The sequence below is a fragment of the Notothenia rossii genome (genome assembly GCF_949606895.1).
Source record: "Notothenia rossii genome assembly, chromosome: 2".
In the NCBI taxonomy this organism is placed as follows: domain Eukaryota; kingdom Metazoa; phylum Chordata; class Actinopteri; order Perciformes; family Nototheniidae; genus Notothenia; species Notothenia rossii.
In genome coordinates this window covers 713,374-734,587 of record NC_136904.1, presented here as the reverse complement: position 1 = coordinate 734,587, position 21,214 = coordinate 713,374, and the positions used below count along the sequence as shown (strand labels likewise).

The following is a 21,214-nucleotide window of genomic DNA, read 5'->3' as shown; positions in this document are numbered from 1 at the left end:
GCATTTCGTACGTGCTCGGCTGAAGTCTTTGCGGTGTGTTCCAGTGCGACACATGGCCAAGACGCAGGAGAACACGCCGACGCAACAGTCGGCGTCGGCGAGTTCTCTGGCAACTCCTTGGTGTGTCAGGGCCTTTAGACAATGGCTGATTATCTGATGTAGCTGCTGGCCCCGCCCCCTTTGGAGCAGAGCTGCAGAGATAAAGGCTGATAACTCAGCAGATTCTCAGCTAAATCCTGCCGTGAAGAAATGCCATATCATATTCTAAACCACATTAAGGATTATAACAGAAACAGTATTGAGCTCAAACTCCTTTTCTCTCTCAGGTTTACCACAAGGTGTGTTCCTTTTTTTATTTCCTGCTTTTTTACACATACTCTCTCCAGTACTGTGTTAGCTCTGAGTGTTAGCGATGCTAATGTAAACAAAGACCTAGGTCCTTGTAATAGAGTGTTGCAGTGATGACGTATTTTTGTAACCTGACCCTGAATAAGCTGCTGGTTCCCTTGACAAAAAGCAATGGGATTTCTTCACCGGATTTTGGAATATTGTAAACAATAACCTGTTTGATAAACGTTTTGTTCAGCTGGATAATCTCCACATGTCTACCCTACTTTTATAATGTTTTAATCATAAATATAATGTCCAGAAGCAAAATGCTAACGTTATGCTATAAAGGAACTACAGCCGAGTCCAGCAGCACGACTTCAACGTCACGCCAACTTAAGATCCATATTCAAACACACAGATTCTAAATGGAACGAGTTGAAGCGTTTGTTTGAACAGTTTGCAGGAGGCAGGGACTTGCTTTCAAGCAGAACAGAAACTAACTTAGAGGAGTGTTTACGTGTTCGGCGTAATGATGTACAACGTCCTCCACGACTTCTAGTCCTATTCAGCCACTTGGTAACAACCATCGTTTTTCAGACACGTCAACTCTTCAGATGGATTTAATGTCGTAGAACAAAACGTGATCCGTCTCTTCAGTGTGTCTCAACCACAGACCTTAGTTCAGATATTTTCCAAAAACATGTTAAAAAGTAAAACGATGACAGCTCCACCCGCACATGTACCGAATCAGACATTACGAAGGCATTGTGCTCTGGAGCTGGCAGAGTGAAGTCTTTCTGATGTCTGGTCCGTATGATTGGAACATTTGTGTCGTGGCTTCCTTCCTTGGTTTTCCATCAAGCCACTAGACCTCTTAAACAGACAGTTCTAACTCGTTTCTTTCCTTAAAGTACTCACAGTTTGAAGTGCTGCTTGGCCTCCGATGGTTTAGAAGATGTTGCGATGTGTTTGCTCAAAATAAAATAACAAACTTTTGCACATGCAACAAAGAAAAATAGGCCTTTACAATATTCCAAAGAAATAGGCAAAACTCAAATAAAACAAACAACTTAGGTATTCTTTCTTTCGTGATAATGCTTATAACTTCAAAACTTAAAGGGTACTTGTACGGTTTGTATGTACGGTACGAGTACGAGTGTTACGGTTAAAAACTGTTCCTCGACGGCGTCTCTCAACAGGTTGCCCATCACTGTGGCATTAGCACAGGCGCCGTGGGAATTGTAGTCCTTTATAGTGTGTTGGCTACAGACGTCACAATTAGGTGGCCTTTCTTATCAAATCAAAATACTGGCTCTAACAATTTGCTTTCTCAACATACATATAAAGCTCTGTCCGCTATCTCAAACACCTGTGTAACTTCAGGAAACCGGCGCAGGACTTGGCAAAATGCCTTTCCTCTGTTTACACCACACTGAATGATTGGGTGCAGAATGTACTCATGGATTAGGTGCGCAGCTGTAGCGAGGTACTGATGGTTCTCACTGATGTCCAGTGCTCTCCAGTCTAGCTTGTGCAGATTTCTGTTTTTCCTGTGCCTTTTAACTGCCATGCAAATTGCACGGCAGTTAAAAGTTAAGAATTGAAAATTACCAATCTGGTTCCACTACATGTTTGTAAAGCTCGGTTGGATGCTACACAATCAGATGCTGTTGGTACCTGTACAGGTGGATAGATATGTAAATTGTAATCCCAGTAAATGTTGCTGTATGATGTCCTTTTGTTGTTCTGTTGTTTATGTTTTTATGTCTTCATGTGGAACCTACTGCTGCAGGTTTCCCTTGAAAAAGAGATCATTGATCTCAATGGGATTTCACCTGGATAAATAAAGGTTTTGAAATGAATTGAATTGAATGGTACAATCAGTGTCAACAAAATACATAAAGTTTGGTGAAGTGACTAATTTGCGCTACTTTTTTAGCCTGTTAAGGTTTCCAGATTAATCGGGAACATTAACGTTCACAAGTTTCATATCATCATAGCTAACTGTTCAGCTCCGTTTATTAGTAATGTACCCAGAGCAATAATATTAACAGCGCAAAGTTTTGTTGCTTCCTTATTTAATGTTTTAGTACCAGTAGTAACCAGTAAGCGTATGCACTGATTAACAAGACTATGCATTTTAAAGTGAAACTGGAAAGTGAATTATTTTAAATGTATTGAACCCTCTTACTGCTCTGCAGACGGTCAGCCAGCTCCTCCTCCTTCATGCTCCTCAGGAAGTGCAGTGAGATGTTCAGAAATGCCTCTCTGTTGCTCCTCCTCTGCTCTTCATCCTCACCGTCCAGCACCTCCTCATCCTCCCTCTGACTCTCTAAGTATTCTGGGTAATCTGAAGTCAGGACTGTCTGGATCTTCTTCAGCTCGCTCTTCACAAAAGTAACGATGTGGTCCTCCAGCAGCTGGAACAGAATGAAATGTAAACTTTAACTGGAAGTCATCAGATCGAGAACCTGCCTTACATTTATACGTTTACAGCTACACTGACGTTTGTTCCGACCCGTAGAAAATATCTTCTCTCGAGTGTTCAGCAATTTAATGTTTGCATTGTCTTCACAGGAACTAAAAATACAATGCCTGGTAATGTAATAATATAATCCAGCATGCACACACACATACTCAGATGCTGATGTGTGTGGCTCAGTCTCACGAAGCAATCAAGTGTGGTGACACAATTCATAATAAAGACGTGATCTTTAATGATTGTTGAATGAACTGTTATTTTTCAACACGGCACGACTGTATTTGCACCGTTTTCGTAAAATGAAAGTGTGTGTGTGTGCGTAATGATGTTATAAATGGAAGGGAGCTACCTGCTCCCTCCTCCTGCTAATCTATAACGGCAGCCAGCTCACCTGTGGCAAACCCTCTCCCCCGTGAACAAAGAAGCTGAACTCATGTAACTCTTGAGAACCAATTGTTTGTCTGAGTAAATAATCAGTACGTTTTCCTTTGTATTGTATTTTCATAGCAGTTTGAGTAGTTTATCTCCCTATTTTCTGTACCGTTGTTACGTGCTCCCCTCCTTGTCGTCTTTCTGTCTCCCTGGCTCAGCCTCTGCAGGTGTTCCAAATTCCACTCAGCCGTGTCGGAGAAGCTGGAGGAGAAGGATGTCTCGCCTATCCTAACGCCGGGAGACACTCTCCTTAGAATACCCCTTTGCCCTTTTGAGCTGTAGACCATATCTTTGCTGATGTGTTTATGTTTAGCCTGGAGGACCTGGTAGTCCAGTTGTTGCAGCTTCATTTTGTTTCCCATAGGGGTTATAATTTATTTCTGGTTAGGGGGGGGGGGGGGAGCTCTGGGTCCTACGGCCCGTGGTGTGGCTGGCTCGGGTTCCCTCCTTCTGTTTGTTCCTTTTGGCCGTCCTCCAGACTTCTTTTTGTTTCCCTTTTCGCTTGTGTGAGCAAACGGCTGATGATCAATAAATGCTCGTTACCAAGTACCGGTTATTGCGTGTATTCTTTCATGTTGCGGGTCTCAGCACGAGCCACTACCGCGGAGTAGAGGTTGGGGCCGTAACAACCATTTACACTGCATTTGGTTACTTTATTTCTACATTACATATTATTATGTAAAAAGATAACTGCTTTGCTGGAATATAATTTGAAGTATGAATATTATGTTTGAACTAACTAAGATGTGTTTTACTTTCCTACCGGATCCACCAGACAACAAAGAAGACAAGAATCAACAAATCAAAATCAAAAGAATGATCTGGAACTCCTGCCTGCATGTGCTCATCTTTAAATCCACTGCGTTGACTGTTTAATCCTTGAACCAACCACCCTCACCACCCTCCATATTCTTCACACATCGCACATGGCTGCTGTGCCCTCACAGGACTGCAAGGACTGGCATTACGAGGTACTTATACATATCACTTAAAATGTCAATTGTAAATACAAAAAAAGTATATTAAGACCGTATTGATGACAATTCAGTAGTGAGTTTGTGGCTGTTGTCGTCAGCAGGAGTAGCTGTATCTACTCACCATAAATATGGAGTCCAGGTCAGTTTGATGCTGCTGGGCAGACTGACCACCAGGACTCTCTGATCTCTGCTGATGAGCTCTGTGGAGCGAAGAGGAGGATTTTAAACAAATACAGAAACTAAGAGTTACATGTGCTGTGTTAGAAGATCCTGCTTCAAATTGGACATACAGAGAGACATCAATGAAAGGCAGACGGGGGACAGGAAGTAGCTTTGATAAACAAACCGGAGGACTAAAGTCAGTAGGCTGATCCGAACAGGAAAGTTTTGAATGTGGTGATTGTGTCAGACTGTCAGAAGTGTAATACATCTTCAGTGTCTGACATCAGTTTGAAGCTCTGCTGTGTTCTCCTTGTGGTTCAGTTCTTTGCTTCAAGAATTCCTTTACAATGTGCAGCAAATAAAATGCAGCTGAGAATGATGTAGAAATAATAACGTTTTAAAAGCGAACAACAAAAATAACTTTAATTCATACCCTGGTCCATCGCTCTGCTCTCCATCTTTAAACTTAATAGGTCGAGGCATAGACCGGTCACTCCTCATGGACACACAGCTGGGTCCAGGAGAGTCTGGTCTCAGATGGTGGATCCTGATAGAAACACAATCACTGATGAATGTTCAGAAGATAAAAAGTTGTTGATAATTAGGTTGAATTTCAAGCGTTTTAATCGAGAAAAAGACAAATGACTTTTGCTTTAATTCTTACTCTGGACTATCATCATGCTCTCCATCTTTAAACTTAATAGGTCGAGGCATAGACCGGTCACTCTTCATGGACACACAGCTGGGTCCAGGAGAGTCTGGTCTCTCAGGGTGGATCCTGATAGAAACACAAAAACATGATGAATGTAAAGGTGCACTGAAACTCTGCTGAAAATGATGCTGACTTTTGAATATGTTAATACTGATAAGATGAATAGTAACTTTGGATCAGTGGTTTCCATCTCGCAGGTTGGCAGGCTCAAACGTCCTCTGTAGATTCCTGGAGGATCTGTTGTGGTGTTGTTCCTAAACACAAACACAACAACATGCTCATTACTGCTCCTTCCTCTCTGTCACACACTGGATCTGGGAATGAACAAGAAGGGAGTCTGTGTGAGCTGATACTAAATCAAACACAATGTATTTCTCTCTGGAGATTTACAATGAAGTGTGTTCATCAGCAATATCAAGAATGAGAGAAGTCAATGGACGAGTGGGATATCTGCTGTGGAGGTAAGGGTTAGGGTTAAGAAATGACATACTTTTTATTTTTCCTCTTCATAAGTTCTGCCACTGCAGTTACAAAGTGTGTTCTCTTGCATTCAATAGGCATTACATTAGGATATACAACTTCTTCAAAACATTGCACCTTTACCCACTTTTGTATGCACTGCAAAGGATTGTGGGTCAGAGTAGCCAGAAAAAGCATGCTGGTTTACAAACTACAAAATGCAACCAGCTGCAGTTGAACATCCTGGCATTCTGGAGTCCTAGACAGGATGCAGGGACCCCAACACGTGCTACACAGCCCCCAGATTCACCCAGACAAACTGTATGTTGAGCATATAGGTGTTAGGTTGTCACAATGTGTTAAAGTACACCCACAATGAACTGACTTGGATAGGAGAGGATTTCAGATCCAAAGTCCAGCTGACATGAGACTCCACTGGAGCGTCTCTGACTGCAGTATCATTGAAGACATAAAGACCCTCTACACACAGTGACTGTGGAGAGACCTCAAAGAATGTTTATAACCTGCCTGGTGTGTGTACGCTTCAAAGATAAAGAAATAAAAACAACTCAGTCCCGTTGATCCGAGCCGTCTGTCCGGTTCTTACATTTCCTCCCAGCACTAAGGATGCTTACTCAGATTACAATCAAACTGCTGCCAACAACTGTAACCTTTACAAGGAAGTCTTACTTGAAAAACATTCTCCACAATACTTTAGAATAGATATTTAGCAGCAAGAAACATTTAAACGGTGATACAGAACAAGTGATCCTGATGATCAAACATGTACAGCTTCCTCTGGTAGGTTTCTCACCTGATGAACTGAGTTTTAGGAAACACAAATACTTTGTCAGGTTAGGTTACTTCTTTGTTGGAATTATCCCCAAATATATAATCCCAGATTTCCAAAAAGCATTTAAATCCTATTCTTACCTTCTGAATTCCCTTCAGGTCAATTGAAACACCTTCATGCTTCATGTATCTCTGCTCATCAATCCTGTATCTGCCGTCCCTCCCTCATAACTTCAGAGCATCAAAACACATGAGTCACAAGAAACCTGTTTAACAAGCACAAGAAAACAGTCAATTTGAGATATGGTGTAGTTCTATTCGCTGTCCACTAGATGGTGGTAACTGATCATCTAATTAAATAAAGCTCAGCACTAATTTACAAATGTTCACTCTGACAGTTGATGTGATCTCATTAGCATCCTAGTGTAGCTGTGATGAAGAGTTATCCACAGACTCACAGTATTGACTGATCTCCGTCCTCCTGTGGACGCCTGAAGACACAGAGATGTTCTTTTACTGTGATTTTATCCAGGTTAAAGTCAAGACAATTGTAACTATGGATCCTACACCAAAAACACAATTAATCAATGTTATTTATAATCACACTTTTCATTTTAATTAAACAAAACTCAAAGTGCTACAGAGTACAAATCTGAATAAAAACATTAAACATTAAGTAGACAAGGCAACAAGAGGATGGTTAAAGTTCTAGCAAAAGGCTTTGTTACAAACAAAAATGCATATTTTTGTTGTTATTTTGATTGGCCAAGTTGGACATTGCGAGTTTAAGTATTTATTTTTGGACAAATTATTTTTGGATGAAGTTTGAGTGAACATTTTTGATCAAACGCATTGTTCTAAAACGATTTGGGACCTACATCTTCTGATATTCACGCTGAAACATTATCAGTCAAACTGTCAAAAACACGAGACATCAAATGATAATAAACAACAGGACTGATCACCGTGGAATTCCCCTGGAAACCAACATCAGAAACAACAACAGAGCCGACTGACCCGCCTGCGGCGTCTTGGCCTAATAGTTGTGTCGCACACACATTGCAGTGAGAACAGCAAGTTATCTACGTTCTGCTCATACCGCCAGATGATAGAACTGGCCTTTTTGAATGGTCACGTTAAATACTGGATTCTGATTGGTGGATCTTATCTCTGTTTAGTAGTTAGTTGCTAAAGATGCTCTGATCAAGGGACCCTGTGCTGTCAAATCGATCCGGTCAGTTTAACTTAGTTTAAAGACATTTGAACTGTCAGAAAACACCAGGGAATACTTTGAGAATATTATATTTTAAAGTAAATAAACAGAGAAGAAGAACACTAGAGTTTAAAGGGAATGGGCTCTGGCTGTATTTAGAGACCGGTTGATGGGAAATACAATTTAAACAGACCTGGACAGTTACAGAGAACCTGGATCATTGCTGCCGTCATTTTGAGTTACGATGCTGCAGTTCAGACGCTGAGAACAGAAGACGGAGCCCTCCACTAACATATCTCATGCTATCACAAACATCCAATCAGAAAACTCAACGCTCCATCAAACAGTTTCAGATACAAAGTCCAGCTAACATCCACTGGAGCGTCTCTGACTGCAGTATCAGTAAAGAGACAAAGGCCCTAAACACGCAGTGAATGTGAAGAGACCACAAAGAGGTTGTACATCATTCCTGGTGTGTTTACTCTTCAAAGATTACAAATAAACAAAAGCACCTCAGTCACGTCAATCCGGGTTTGACACTCCCTCACAGCACTGATGATCTCAGATTACAATTAACCTGCTGCCAACAACTGGCACCATTACAAGGAAGTCTTTTTTATATCATTCTTTAACTCCGAGGGAAATTCTCCACAATACTTTATGTGTATATAGAATCAGCATCAAGAAACATTAGTCCTGTCCATTTAAACAGAGATACAGAACAATGTGATCAAAGTGATCCTGGTGATCAAACATTTACGGATTCCTTTGGGTTCTCATCAAAGAACTAAGTTTTAGTCAACATAACTCTGTGGTTAGCTCAGGTAACTACTTGGTTGTTTTTATCCCAAAATGTATAATCCCACGTTTTGAAAATCATATTCTCACCTGTTGAATTTCCTTAAGGTCAATTTAGACGCCTGCGTGTGTGGAAGGAACTCTGCTCATGTCTTCCTCTTCAGTCCTGTGTCTGCGTGCATCTGATCTGAGGACGCCGTCACTCCCTCATAACTTCAGAGCATCAAAATACATCAGTCACGTGGAAACCTGTCCAACAAGAGCAAGAAACCAGTGAGAGGTGATGCAGTTCTACTGACTGTCCACTAGATGGGGCTAACTGACAATCTAATGAAACGCAGTCAGTAGTGACATTGAGATGTGATGAAGCAGCCGTGTTGATCAGGTGTATATCTATCTGATTAGAAACGTATAGGATTCTTTTAAACACACCTGCTCGCAAATACATTAGCAACATTAAATAGCTCTAACACCATTTACGACTCATTTAGGACATGTTACTGCTACCTGTTGTGAGAAATAGCTTGTCAAAGAAGAACAGATGGTGAACTTTAAATGCTCACTCAGCAGGATGACATTTCCCATTACCCTCCACTCTTCTGTTCATATTACATATTGATCACAAATATAGAAGTATTATACATTTTATCATTGGCATTCAAAATTCACAAGGATTCAATGTAATACATCACAGTGATATAAAACAAAACATATGCCATATTGCAGTCACTGGGATATATGAGCAAGCTAATCTGAAGGAAATAAAACAAAATATATTTACGCACTTGTTTCATCAAAGTCAGAATTGGAGTCAGAGGAGGAGGAGGAGGAGACTTCAACATGTCAGCTTCAGTCTTCAGGGGTTGATAGGCTAACATCATTGATACTGATTTGTTAATAGCTTTCATAACAAGTCCTCTAACAGGGAATAAAGCAACAGCCACACAGAGCCAACAGTCCTATGCCAGAGATTAGAGAGGTGAGAATAGCTAAAGTCACTGCTTTCCATTTACCAAGCCATCAACCAGCCTGTAAGTGAAGGGTCTAGCTCAGAGTGTTCAGCTAACTCTGAGTGAGCTAAGCTCTGCTGAAGCTTTAGTGACAAATCCATCTAACAGTGTTGGTAGGGATAACTGTTCAGCATCACGAACAGATCACAAACACCTCCTTCCTCAGCCAGGAGCATCTCTGGTGCCATTCTGTTCTGTGGGAGGTAGCATCTAACTGTTCAGCTAATCCTTTAATAGCATAATGAGTGTAATTAACGAAACGTTGCTGATTATAAGAAATATAATTCATCATATAATATGATGAATTATATTTATTATAATATGTTGATATTATCAACATTTGTTTTAATAGTTACCCAAAAGAAGAGTGATTAGAGTCCAGCCAATATCTGATTTATAGCTTTAAACTCACAGAGGAATGCCTATGCATTAGTCGAAATCTCTTATTTCAGACAAGTGGAAAGAAATCAGCCTAAATCGACATTTACTTTTTATTTTATTTTTCTATCTTTTTGTTTGTAGATTTTTCCTAAAGTCCCCAAAAGTTAGAACATCATAAAGCCTAATTTGCATATTCAAAAATAACATAAAATAATTGTCTTGTCCTGGCTCTTTGTTTGATTTCAGGTGATCCAGGTCGTCAGCTAATGTTGTCAGAACAGTAGAATGTGCAGCACTTAGATTGTAATCTTAATTTCCTGTCATCTGTGAAAAATGAAGGAAGTGTCTGAACAGGTCTAAAAAACTGATCAACGTGACTGAGGTACTATTATTTTTCAACACCTAATGTAACATGCAGGCATTAAGTGAGCAGGGTTCAAATACATCTGTTACCCACATGGCATTCCTCAATTAGTCTGAAAACAAAGGAATGTCCACAAACAAAATTACTCAAAATGTTCGATATTAATTACCAAGTCTCTCCTTTTAACTTCAGTCATAATTTAAGGATTTAAAAACACAAATGTTAATTTATCTCTGCCACCATAAATCCCCTAAAACATTTTTTGGAATATGTGGGTGAAATAAAAAAAAAGGGTTGTATTGTAACAGAATACAATGTAATATTTGTTACAGATTTTTTTAAAGTTAGGGATTACACATTTGGGGATACAAATAACTCGGCATACCTAAACTGTGCAAGTAGTATGGTTGCCTAAACATAACAAATGTATGGATATTTCACATGAAAAGCTTTTAAAGCTAACATACACAGTTTTTACAAGGGCAGTACATTTTCCATTAAAAATGTGTTTGCAAGCCAAAGCGTGTTTGAAGAAGTGGAAAAAGAACATCAACCTAGCAGCCTGTCAGTCAGCACCATCTAGTGGAGAGCTATAGAACTTCATCACCTCCATCACCTCTCACCTTGACTGGTTCTTCTTCCCGTTGGACCTGTTCTCACGTCACTCTGATGTGTTGTTATACTCTGAAGTTATGAGGGAGTGACGGCGTCCTCAGATCAGATGCAGGCAGACACAGGACTGATGAGGAAGAGATGAGCAGAGTTTCCTCCCCACACACACGCAGGCGTCTAAATTGACCTGAAGGGAATTCAGCAGGTGAGAATATGATTTAAATGCTTTTTTTTGTTTGTAAGTTTGTTAGGTCCATTATTATACATTTGAGGATGGATACAACCAATAAATTACTCGACCTAATTAAACTTAATCTGTAAATGTTTGATCATCAGGATCACTCTGATCACATCGTGCTAGCCTATCACTGTTTAACTGATCAGAACAAATGTTTCTTGGTGCTGATTCTATAAATCTATTCCAAAGTATCGTAGAGAATTAGTCTCAGAATTAAAGACGAATGATTTTAGAAAGACTTCCTTGTAATGGCGACAGTTCTTGGCAGCAGTTTGATTGTAATCTGAGTTCACATCTTCAGTGGAAAATGCAGGGAGTGTCTGATGCTGTCTAAAATCTCAGATCAACATGACTGACATGTTTGTTTGTTTTTTACGTTTTAACATTGAAACATAGCAGACGTGATATAATACCTGTGTATACTGTAAAGGGCCTTTATGTATTATGTATGTCTTTGTATTTAAAGCTGTTTGTAGGAGCATTGACTTTGCTGATGGGATGTTTGTGATAGCATGAGATGTGTACATGTAGGGGTCCGTCGTTCTGTTCTATTATCAGTGTCTGAACTGCAACGTGAATTAAAATAACGGCAGCACTGATCGAGGTTTTGTGTTCCTGTCCAAGTCAGAAATAACAGACCAATCAGAATCCAGTACATAACTTAGTGTGTAACAAAGACAGTGTTTTTCCTCTCATGCAGGCACATCATGTGAAATATACCTGTTTGTTTCTGAAGTCACAGTCGGCTGAGTCCAAAGTAGAAATTGAGTCCCATCGACGTAAGTCCCAATCTGTATTGTCATTTGATGTGTTGCTCTTTGAGAATTTAACTGATAATTTTTATCAACAATATTTACATGTATTAACAATAAGCACCTTGGCCAAAAAATAAATACACTTCTCATTCTCTATTTAGTACTTTAAAAAAGTGTGAGATGTTTGAAGTTAATGTACCTGCAGGAGGCTAGCTGTTCTTAGTTTGCATCTTTATAGTTTTTTTGATTTATTTTAAAAATGTTAGTAACTTTAGGTAAAAGCGTCGGCTAAATGTAATATAAAGTGTCCGATCAGGCACACATGCACCTGATCCACGCTGCTTCATCATGTGTTAGTGCTGAGCTTTATATAATTAGATGGTCCGTTAGCACCACCTAGTGGACAGCTGGTAGAACTACATCACCTCACACTGACTGGGGTTTTGACTGACGAAGAGTTTCCTCCTCATGTGAAGCCGTCTCAATTGACCTGAAGGGAATTCAGCAGCTGATAATATGATAGAGATGCTTTTTTATTCAAGTTTATACATTTGGGGATAATTCCAACCAAGAAGTAACCTGAACTGAGAAAGTATTTGTGTTTCCTAAAACTCAGTTCATCAGGTGAGAATCCTGCCAGAGGAATCTGTAGATGTTTGATCATCAGGATCACTTGTTCTGTATCACTGTTTAAATGGACAGGACTAATGTTTCCTGATGTTGATTCTATATATCTATTCTATAGTATTGTGGAGAATGTCCCTCTGAGTTAAAGAATGATTTTAGAAAGACTTCCTTGTAATGGTGCCAGCTTTTGGCAGCAGTTTGATTGTAATCTGAGATGAAATATACAAATATCAGCAGTGAAATATGCAGGCAGTTTCTGATCGGGTAAAACAGCTCTGATCAACGTGACTGGCATGTTTTTAAAAAAAAAGTTTAACATAGAAGAGTAAACATAGCAGAAGTGATATAACCTCTTTGTGGTCTCTTCACATTCAATGTGTGTATAGAGTCTGTATGTCTTTAGTGATACTTCAGTCAGAGACGCTCCAGTGGAGTCTCATGTACGCTGGACTTTGTATTTGAAACTGTTTGATGGAGCGTTGAGTTTTCTGGTGGGATGTTTGTGATAGCATGAGATATGTTAGTGGGGGGTCCGTCTTCTGTTCTAGTATCAGCGTCTGAACTGCAGCATCGTAACTTAAAACCTGTTACGGCCCGTCCACACAGCAGCTTTTAAAAAATCTTCCAACGCTTCTCTGCCCATTCACTTTGAATGGGAGTGACGTCATTTTGCCTCACTTTTCGCCGAACTGCATTGTGGGGAAGCAAGGCGAAGATTTCCAGGATTGTCAGGATCCAAAAGTTGAGCAATGTTCAACTTTTGAAGCTGAGCTGGAAGCGTCAGCCAATCAAATCCCGTTTATGCAAATCTGATAGTACAAGCGCTAGCCAATCAAACCGTGTGTAAGCTGGGAGAGACAGACCGCAGTTCATTTCCTCATATTCCAAACGAGAAATTACGGTAGCAAATCATCCGGTTCTTTACGACCAGAACTATTTACCGGGATACAAACCGGAGGAACCAGGCATGGAGGGAGGTGGCAGAGACAGTGGGTGAAACTGGGTTTTCGCCTGTTTGGAGAGTTTATATCCAGTTTACTTCGTTTTAACATTGCTATTGCTTTGTATGTCGGGGGCGGGAGATTCATGTGAATTGTTGTTGGTCGCGTTGCTCGCAAAAAATCCCCAAGCTTTCAGACACACCCACCTCCAAGATTTTCAAGATTTTTTCATAGCTGCTGTGTGGACGGGCCGTTAAGCTCTGGACTCATTTTTACCAAAAGAAAACACAAGTCTAATAAGAAGCGTCTAAATGACCCCTGAACGAAAAAATGCAAACTGACTTTGGCACAGAACCAGTGGCGGCCGGCCCATAGGGGCGCGGGGGCGCCGCCCCCCCTCTTCCCACATGTTTGATTGTCATTAAAAATTTAAAAAAAATTAAAAATATATATTTCAAAAAAATAGTGATACTGTGTGATAGTGAGCACTTCTCCTTTGCCGAGATAATCCATCCCACCTCACAGGTGTGGCACATCAAGATGCTGATTAGACAGCATGATTATTGCACAGGTGTGCCTTAGGCTGGCCACAATAAAAGGCCACTCTGAAACGTGCAGTTTTGCTTTATTTGGGGGGGTCTGGGGGGGTCCGAAAACCCTAGGGTTAAACCCTAACCCTAACATGTCACCCATTGAGCATGTTTGGGATGCTCTGGATCGGCGTATACGACAGCGTGTTCCAGTTCCTGCCAATATCCAGCAACTCCACACAGCCATTGAAGAGGACCAACATTCCACAGGCCACAATCAACAACCTGATCAACTCTATTTGAAGGAGATGTGTTGCACTGCGTGAGGCAAATGGTGGTCACACCAGATACTGACTGGTTTTCGGACCCCCCCAGACCCCCCCAATAAAGCAAAACTGCACGTTTCAGAGTGGCCTTTTATTGTGGCCAGCCTAAGGCACACCTGTGCAATAATCATGCTGTCTAATCAGCATCTTGATATGCCACACCTGTGAGGTGGGATGGATTATCTCGGCAAAGGAGAAGTGCTCACTATCACAGATTTTTTCAGATTTGTGAACATTATTTGAGAGAAATGGTGATTTTGTGTATATAGAAAATTATTTAGATCTTTGAGTTCATCTCATGAAAAATGGGAGCAAAAACAAAAGTGTTGCATTTATATTTTTGTTCAGTGTAGTTGGTATCAGTAAAATGTATAATCTACAATAAAATCTTGTTTAAAATTGTTTTACGATGTCTAAAGTTACTGATAAGTCACATGTTTCCTGCCTGGCCGCAGCGTACGTGTATTATTACCCTCTCTCGCCCGGGCGGTAGAAAGGAGCCCTCAGCCAGAGCAGATGCAGCCAACAAGCTGACTGTTGCTATCTGTAAACTATGCCACCGAAACATAATTTCAGCCAATCAGCATCGTCAGATCTGATGCTCAAAGGGCGCCCTGTCAGCGCCCTGGCCTGTGTGTCTGTGAGTTGTTTAGACTCGTCGTATCCAAGGTGACGCTACAGTATTTTTCTGCAGGTGTATACTCCGGTGCTAGTGGATCGCCAGAGCTGTAGATTAACATTTACATGCTTATTGTAGTTGTAAGGGCAATGCCTGTGGCACCATGGAGCATATGTGTGGGCTGGACCTGTATTTTACAGGAAAGGAGTGATCAGAGGGTTGAGTTGTCGATTCTTGTTCAGTTTTCATCTTCCTCACCCTCTCAGACTTTGAGTTGCACGCGCTGCTAAAGAGACGCGCTACCATGGAAACCAAACAATGGTGTAGCTGTATTAAAGTCCGAGTGGAAACAGTCGTGAGTAAATCTGATTTTCTCAGAAATCGGGAGAATCGGGAGGGTTGGCAAGTATCTCACACACACACACACACACACACACACACACACACACACACACACACACACACACACATACCATGTATACATCACTTCAGGGGACATTACATTGACTTACATGCATTTCCTGGAGACTTATCCTAACCTTAACCATAACCAACACATGCCTAACCCTAACCCTTACCCTTACCCTAACCCTAATCCTAAACCTAACCAAGTCTTCACCCTAAAAGTAATGATTCCCCTCATGGGGACCTCCAATTTGTCCCCATAAGGGAAGCGAGTCCCCACACGTGACTGTGTAAACAGATTTAGGTCCCCACAAGTATAGTAATGCTAGGCCACACACACACACAGACACACACACACACACACACACACCACTTTAGTCTCCTGATTTTAAACAGGAATTAAATCATTTGTCTTCCCAAAGCACCAGTGTTCTGCAGTTTGTGTGGGCCTACTGTACTGTTGCACAGGAAGATTCATAGCTAACCACACTGAAGATTATGGATTATCTCATATTTTTAAACCGCCTCCTCTCTAACATCACCAGAAGTCATCATTTAAGGGGTCATTTCTCAAAACATTATTCCGGGGGAAGATCCCCCGGACCGCCCTAGTATTGTTTTGTCACCATTTCCATAGCCCCACCAAAAATATTTTCCACCAGCCGCCACTGCACAGAACTCAAGATAAAGATACCCTTATTACTTATCGTAGCTGCACATAAAATATATCCGATTAAAGCTGAGACTCCAAAGATTATATAGGTTTAGTATCATCACTGAGCGATCAGAACTCGTGACAGGGGAAGCAAACACAGACATCACAACACGTAGCATTACGGAGCTTGTACGGGAGATCGTCTCACCAGCTGTCAATCTGATCAAAAGACGTGTTCAATGGCATTAAAACGAGAAGAAACGCGGCTGAATCGGTTAATCCATAGGTTAATAATGTATCTGTCGCTTTGAAAAAATTATTTATAATCCATAATTCCTTTTTTATGTAAAAATCGGAGAAAAAAAGTTAGCTGCTAATGGAAGCCACCAGAGTTATCGAAGCTTCCGGTTTTGGCTATGCGTCACTCTCACTCCTTATTTGGTAACGTGTTTGTGTGTGTAGAACTTTCCCTCGATTCCATTGGCTCTAACGGTTATAAAGAGATTTCATTCGTCAAAATCGACCAAGGGGGGCCAGAGATATGGAAAACCCACCCAAATGACCCCAGAAGTGGTTTTATTGTTGCTAAATCTGTCTAAAAAGGTCACATTTCACTTGTTTTGCAATAATCTTGATACAGGGTACTTATGTTGTAGTTTGGATTCCTAAAGCTTTTAGTCTACTAACCCATCATTCAAGAGTGGTTTTCACTATAAGTAAAAACGAAGTTTTGGACGGACACTATCATTTACAGTTTTTTACAATGTTCAATCTGAATTTTCTTTAAAATAAAAAACATCTATATTGATTCTGACTCTTCTACATCCAACTCACAGGTTTATCATTACTTTGGGAAAAAAGATTATTAGTTTAACCCTTTGAGAAAGGAAGATATGGTCATTAGTTCTGGGAATGTCATTTTCGAGCCTGAGACCTGAAAAACAGGCTCAGGGTGAACAGGTTAAAATGACAGCAGCACAGATCCAGGTTTTCAGTAACCAGGTAACTGTCCAAAAATAATTTGTTCTTAAATAAATACTTAAACTTGCAATGTCCAACTTGGCCAATCAAAATAACAACATTGTGTTTTTATCTCTCAAAATGGTTTATCTTATTTGAAGCTTATGAACTTGTAAGGCCTAGAAAGCCTTTTGCTAGAACTTGAACCATCCTCTTGTTGCCCTGTCTACTTAATGTTTTAAATGCTTTTATTCAGATTGTTTTACTCTGTAGCACTTTAAGTTTTGTTTATTAAAATGAAAAGTATGATTATAAATAACATTAATTTATTGTGTTATTGGTGTAGGATCCATAGTTACAATTCTCTTGACTTCAACCTTGAAAAATCCTAATAAAAGAACAGATCTGTGTCTTCAGGCGTCAGCAGAGAGGACGAAGATCAGTCAATACTGTGAGTCTGTGGAAAACTCTTCATCACAGCTACACTAGGATGCTAATGAGATCACATCAACTGTCAGAGTGAAAATTGGTAAATTAGTGCTGAGCTTTATTCCAAGATGATCAGTTACCACCATCTAGTGGACAGCTAGTAGAACTACACCATATCTCAAATTGACTGGTTTCTTGTGACTCATGTGTTTTGATGCTCTGAAGTTATGAGGGAGGGACGGCAGATACAGGATTTATGAGCAGAGATACATGAAGCATGAAGGTGTTTCAATTGACCTGAAGGGAATTCAGAAGGTAAGAATAGGATTTAAATGCTTTTTGGAAATTGGATAATTGGATAATTGGACAATTCCAACAAAGAAGTAACCTAACCTGAACACATTTTTTGGTTTCCTAAAACTCAGTTCATCAGGTGAGAAACCTTCCAGAGGAAGCTGTACATGTTTGATCATCAGGATCACTTGTTCTGTATCACCGTTTAAATGTTTCTTGCTGCTAAATATCTATTCTAAAGTATTGTGGAGAATGTTTTTCAAGAAAGACTTCCTTGTAAAGGTGACAGATTGTAATCTGAGTAAGCATCCTTAGTGCTGGGAGGAAATGTAAGAACCGGACAGACGGCTCGGATCAACGGGACTGAGGTGTTTTTATTTCTTTATCTTTGAAGCGTACACACCAGGCAGGTTATAAAACATTCTTTGAGGTCTCTCCACAGTCACTGTGTGTAGAGGGTCTTTATGTCTTCAATGATACTGCAGTCAGAGACGCTCCAGTGGAGTCTCATGTCAGCTGGACTTTGGATCTGAAATCCTCTCCTATCCAAGTCAGTTCATTGTGGGTGATCTTCAACACATTGTCACAACCTAACACCTATATGCTCAACATACAACATACATTCTGGGTGAATACGGGGGCTGTGCAGCACGTGTTGGGGTCCCTGCATCCTGTCCAGGACTCCAGAATACCAGGATGTTCAACTGCAGCTGGTTGCATTTTGTAGTTTGTAAACCAGCATTTCTGGCTATTCTTACCCACAATCCTTTGCAGTGGATAAACAAGTGGGTAGTATGTCCTAATTTAATTCCTAACCCTTACCTCTACAGCAGATATCCTGCTCGTCCATTGACTTTTCTCATTCTTGATATTGCTGATAAACACACTTCATTGTAAATCTCCATAGATAAATACATTGTGTTTGATTTAGTATAAGCTCACACAGACTCCCTTCTTGTTCATTCCCAGATCCAGTGTGTGACAGAGAGGAAGGAGCAGTAATGAGCATGTTGTTGTGTTTGTGTTTAGGAACGACACCACAACAGATCCTCCAGGAATCTACAGAGGACGTTTGAGCCTGCCAACCTGCAAGATGGAAACCACTGATCCAAAGTTACTATTTATCTTATCAGTATTAACATATTCAAAAGTCAGCATCATTTTCAGCAGAGTTTCAGTGCACCTTTACATTCATCATGTTTTTGATTCTATCAGGATCCAGCCTGAGGGACCAGACTCTCCTGAACCCAGCTGTGTGTCCATGAAGTGTGGAAACTCTATGCCTCGACCTATTGGGTTTAAAGATGGAGAGCATGATGATAGTCCAAGGTAAGAATTAAAGCAAAAGTCATTTTTCTTTTTCTCTATTAAAACGCTTGAAATTCCACCTAATTATCAACAACGTTTTATCTTCTGAACATTCATCAGTGATTGTGTTTCTATCAGGATCCACCATGAGAGACCAGACTCTCCTGAACCCAGCTGTGTGTCTATGAAGAGTGAAGCCTCTATGCCTAACCCTCTAACGTTTGAAGATGGAGAGCATAGCGATGGACCAAGGTATGAATTCAAGTTATTTTTGTTGGTCGCTTTTAAAGCTTTAGAATTTCTACCTCATTCTCAGCTGCATTTTATTTCCTGCACATTGTAAAGGAGTTCTTGAAGCAAAGAACTGAACCATCAGGAGAACACAGCAGAGCTTCAAACTGATGTCAGTCACTGAAGATGTATTACACTTCTGACAGTCTGACACAATCACCACATTCAAAACTGTCCTGTTCGGATCAGCCTACTCACTTTAGTCCTCCGGTTTGTTTATCAAAGCTACTTCCTGTCCCCCGTCTGCTTTTCATTTATGTCTCTTTTTCTGTCCGCCCAGCCTGAATCTTTATATTTAGCTGTTACTTGTTGATTGTTTCTTTTATGCATTGTAAGGTGTTCTTGGGTGTCTTGAAAGGCTCCTCCAAATATAAAAATGTATTGTTATTATTATTTATTAGTCAGATGTTTACTCTCTGACTCGTGGCATATATTGAGTCCTATCAGTATCTGAAGGAGAGAATGTTTACAACCTTTCTTTATGCATATTAAGAAGTAAGAAAGGGGTCATCTCTTAACACAGCTGATGAAGAGAGCCTCTTGAAACAGTCGCCAGCAGATCTTCATACAATAGGGCGCCCAAACCCCAAGGCCCAATAACTGCTGTCTGTGCAGACAATCAAGTTTAATTCTCTATTACACTTGTATCAGTGATTGTGCTTCTTATAAGGATCCACCATCTGAGACCAGTCCACCGCACACTATATTATATTATTCGTAAATGGTATTATACTTAGAAAAATGTAATGACCATGGACATCGTTTTTTAAACAGTATGTGTGGTTTCAAGGAGGATCTTCTAACACAGCACATGTAACTCTTAGTTTCTGTATTTGTTTTTAAATCCTCCTCTTTGCTCCACAGAGTTCATCAGCAGAGATCAGAGAGTCGTCGTCAGTCTGCCCAGCAGCATCAAACTGACCTGGACTCCATATTTATGGTGAGTGTGTCCCTCCAGTTAAAAACACAAGGAACAATATCTTGAGTATATACCTGTTTAATCTATACCACACCAACCCGTGAGAGCTGGGGTTAGAAGGAGAGCTGGGGTTAGAAGGAGTGAAATAAAAATAAACAATGAATGAAATGCATGTTTTTCAATTACCTACTGTAGGACCTCCCCGATTGAGTTATCAAATATTTTCTTCGCAATTTAGCATCACATTTTATGGTCTGAAGTTCTCCAGGATTGGAATTTTTCCGATCATTCCCCTAGGAGGAATTTGCAAGAATGTCCTTAAAATGCATGAAAAACGCACATTTTTCAAAATGGCGGACTTTCTGGGGGGCGGGGCTAATGGAAACTAATTAGAAATATTTCCACAATTCCATGAGGAATGTCTGTGCCAAAATACGTGAAGTTCTGAGAAACTATATTTGACTACCACAAAATAGGGGGCGCTTTTTTTATATTTGGTTTTTTTTCTTACATTCTCGAAAAGGTCGTGAGCTGTGATGTGTGTGTCCCAAGTTTTGCGTCTGAAGGTCATTTTACGCTATCGCAATTTTAAAAAAAATGTATAGGCCACACCCATATTCTGCATTTGTTGCAAAATGTGTCCATCTGTTCTTGAGTTATAAATTGGAGGTGTTATTGGCGCCCCCTATAGTCCAAAATAAAAATACTTTGGTGTGCCTATTCCCCAAGACAGACTGAACCTATCCACCAAAATATGTGATATATGGATAACATTGTTGATGAGTTATGAGCATTTCTTTCTAAGCCCCGCCTTTTTGCGAGTACGTTTTGATTCATGGCGGCAATATTCACGTCTGAACATGCTCATTTTCTACGGTAATGTGTCTGAGTCTCCACCGATGCTGTATACGAAGTTTGGTGTTGAAAAACTGAAAATTGAAATGTAAGTTAACATTTCACTGTTTTAGAGAATTATGCAAATTACAAAAAATAAAAGTGAACAACAGGTTCCTCACACTTCGCGCTAGGACACCGTTGGATCCTAGCGCTCCGTGCTCGGGCCCTAATAATTGATCTCCCTATTTTAGAATCATATTAAGGGATTTTCTATCATTCAATTGTATCAATTGGTTATGAACAGTGAAGCATCAAGTCACACCTCGGTGCTGGATACCAAATGGTCAAAGTTCCTT

The 21,214-nt window shown here is 40.3% G+C and overlaps 1 protein-coding gene and 2 long non-coding RNA genes across 3 annotated transcripts in view; 1 reads left to right on the top strand and 2 right to left on the bottom strand.

Moving 5' to 3' along the window:
• LOC307029870 (NLR family CARD domain-containing protein 3-like) overlaps window positions 1–21,214 on the bottom strand; it is a 62,369-nt gene that overhangs the window by 4,766 nt on the left and 36,389 nt on the right. Inside the window, exons 4-5 of the mRNA XM_079665959.1 lie at window positions 4,343–4,421; window positions 2,522–2,750 (exon numbers count right to left, since the gene is read on the bottom strand). Of these exons, the coding sequence (XP_079522085.1) occupies window positions 2,522–2,750; window positions 4,343–4,421 (308 nt within the window). The remainder of the gene's footprint in view (window positions 1–2,521; window positions 2,751–4,342; window positions 4,422–21,214) is intronic.
• On the bottom strand, window positions 4,832–8,574 carry LOC307029873. The gene is made up of 4 exons (XR_013805432.1): window positions 8,448–8,574; window positions 6,488–6,612; window positions 5,266–5,349; window positions 4,832–5,161 (listed from the first exon to the last, which is right to left on the bottom strand). It is a non-coding gene; the product is annotated as an uncharacterized lncRNA (long non-coding RNA).
• On the top strand, window positions 17,398–19,015 carry LOC307029874. The gene is made up of 3 exons (XR_013805433.1): window positions 17,398–17,524; window positions 18,533–18,616; window positions 18,950–19,015. It is a non-coding gene; the product is annotated as an uncharacterized lncRNA (long non-coding RNA).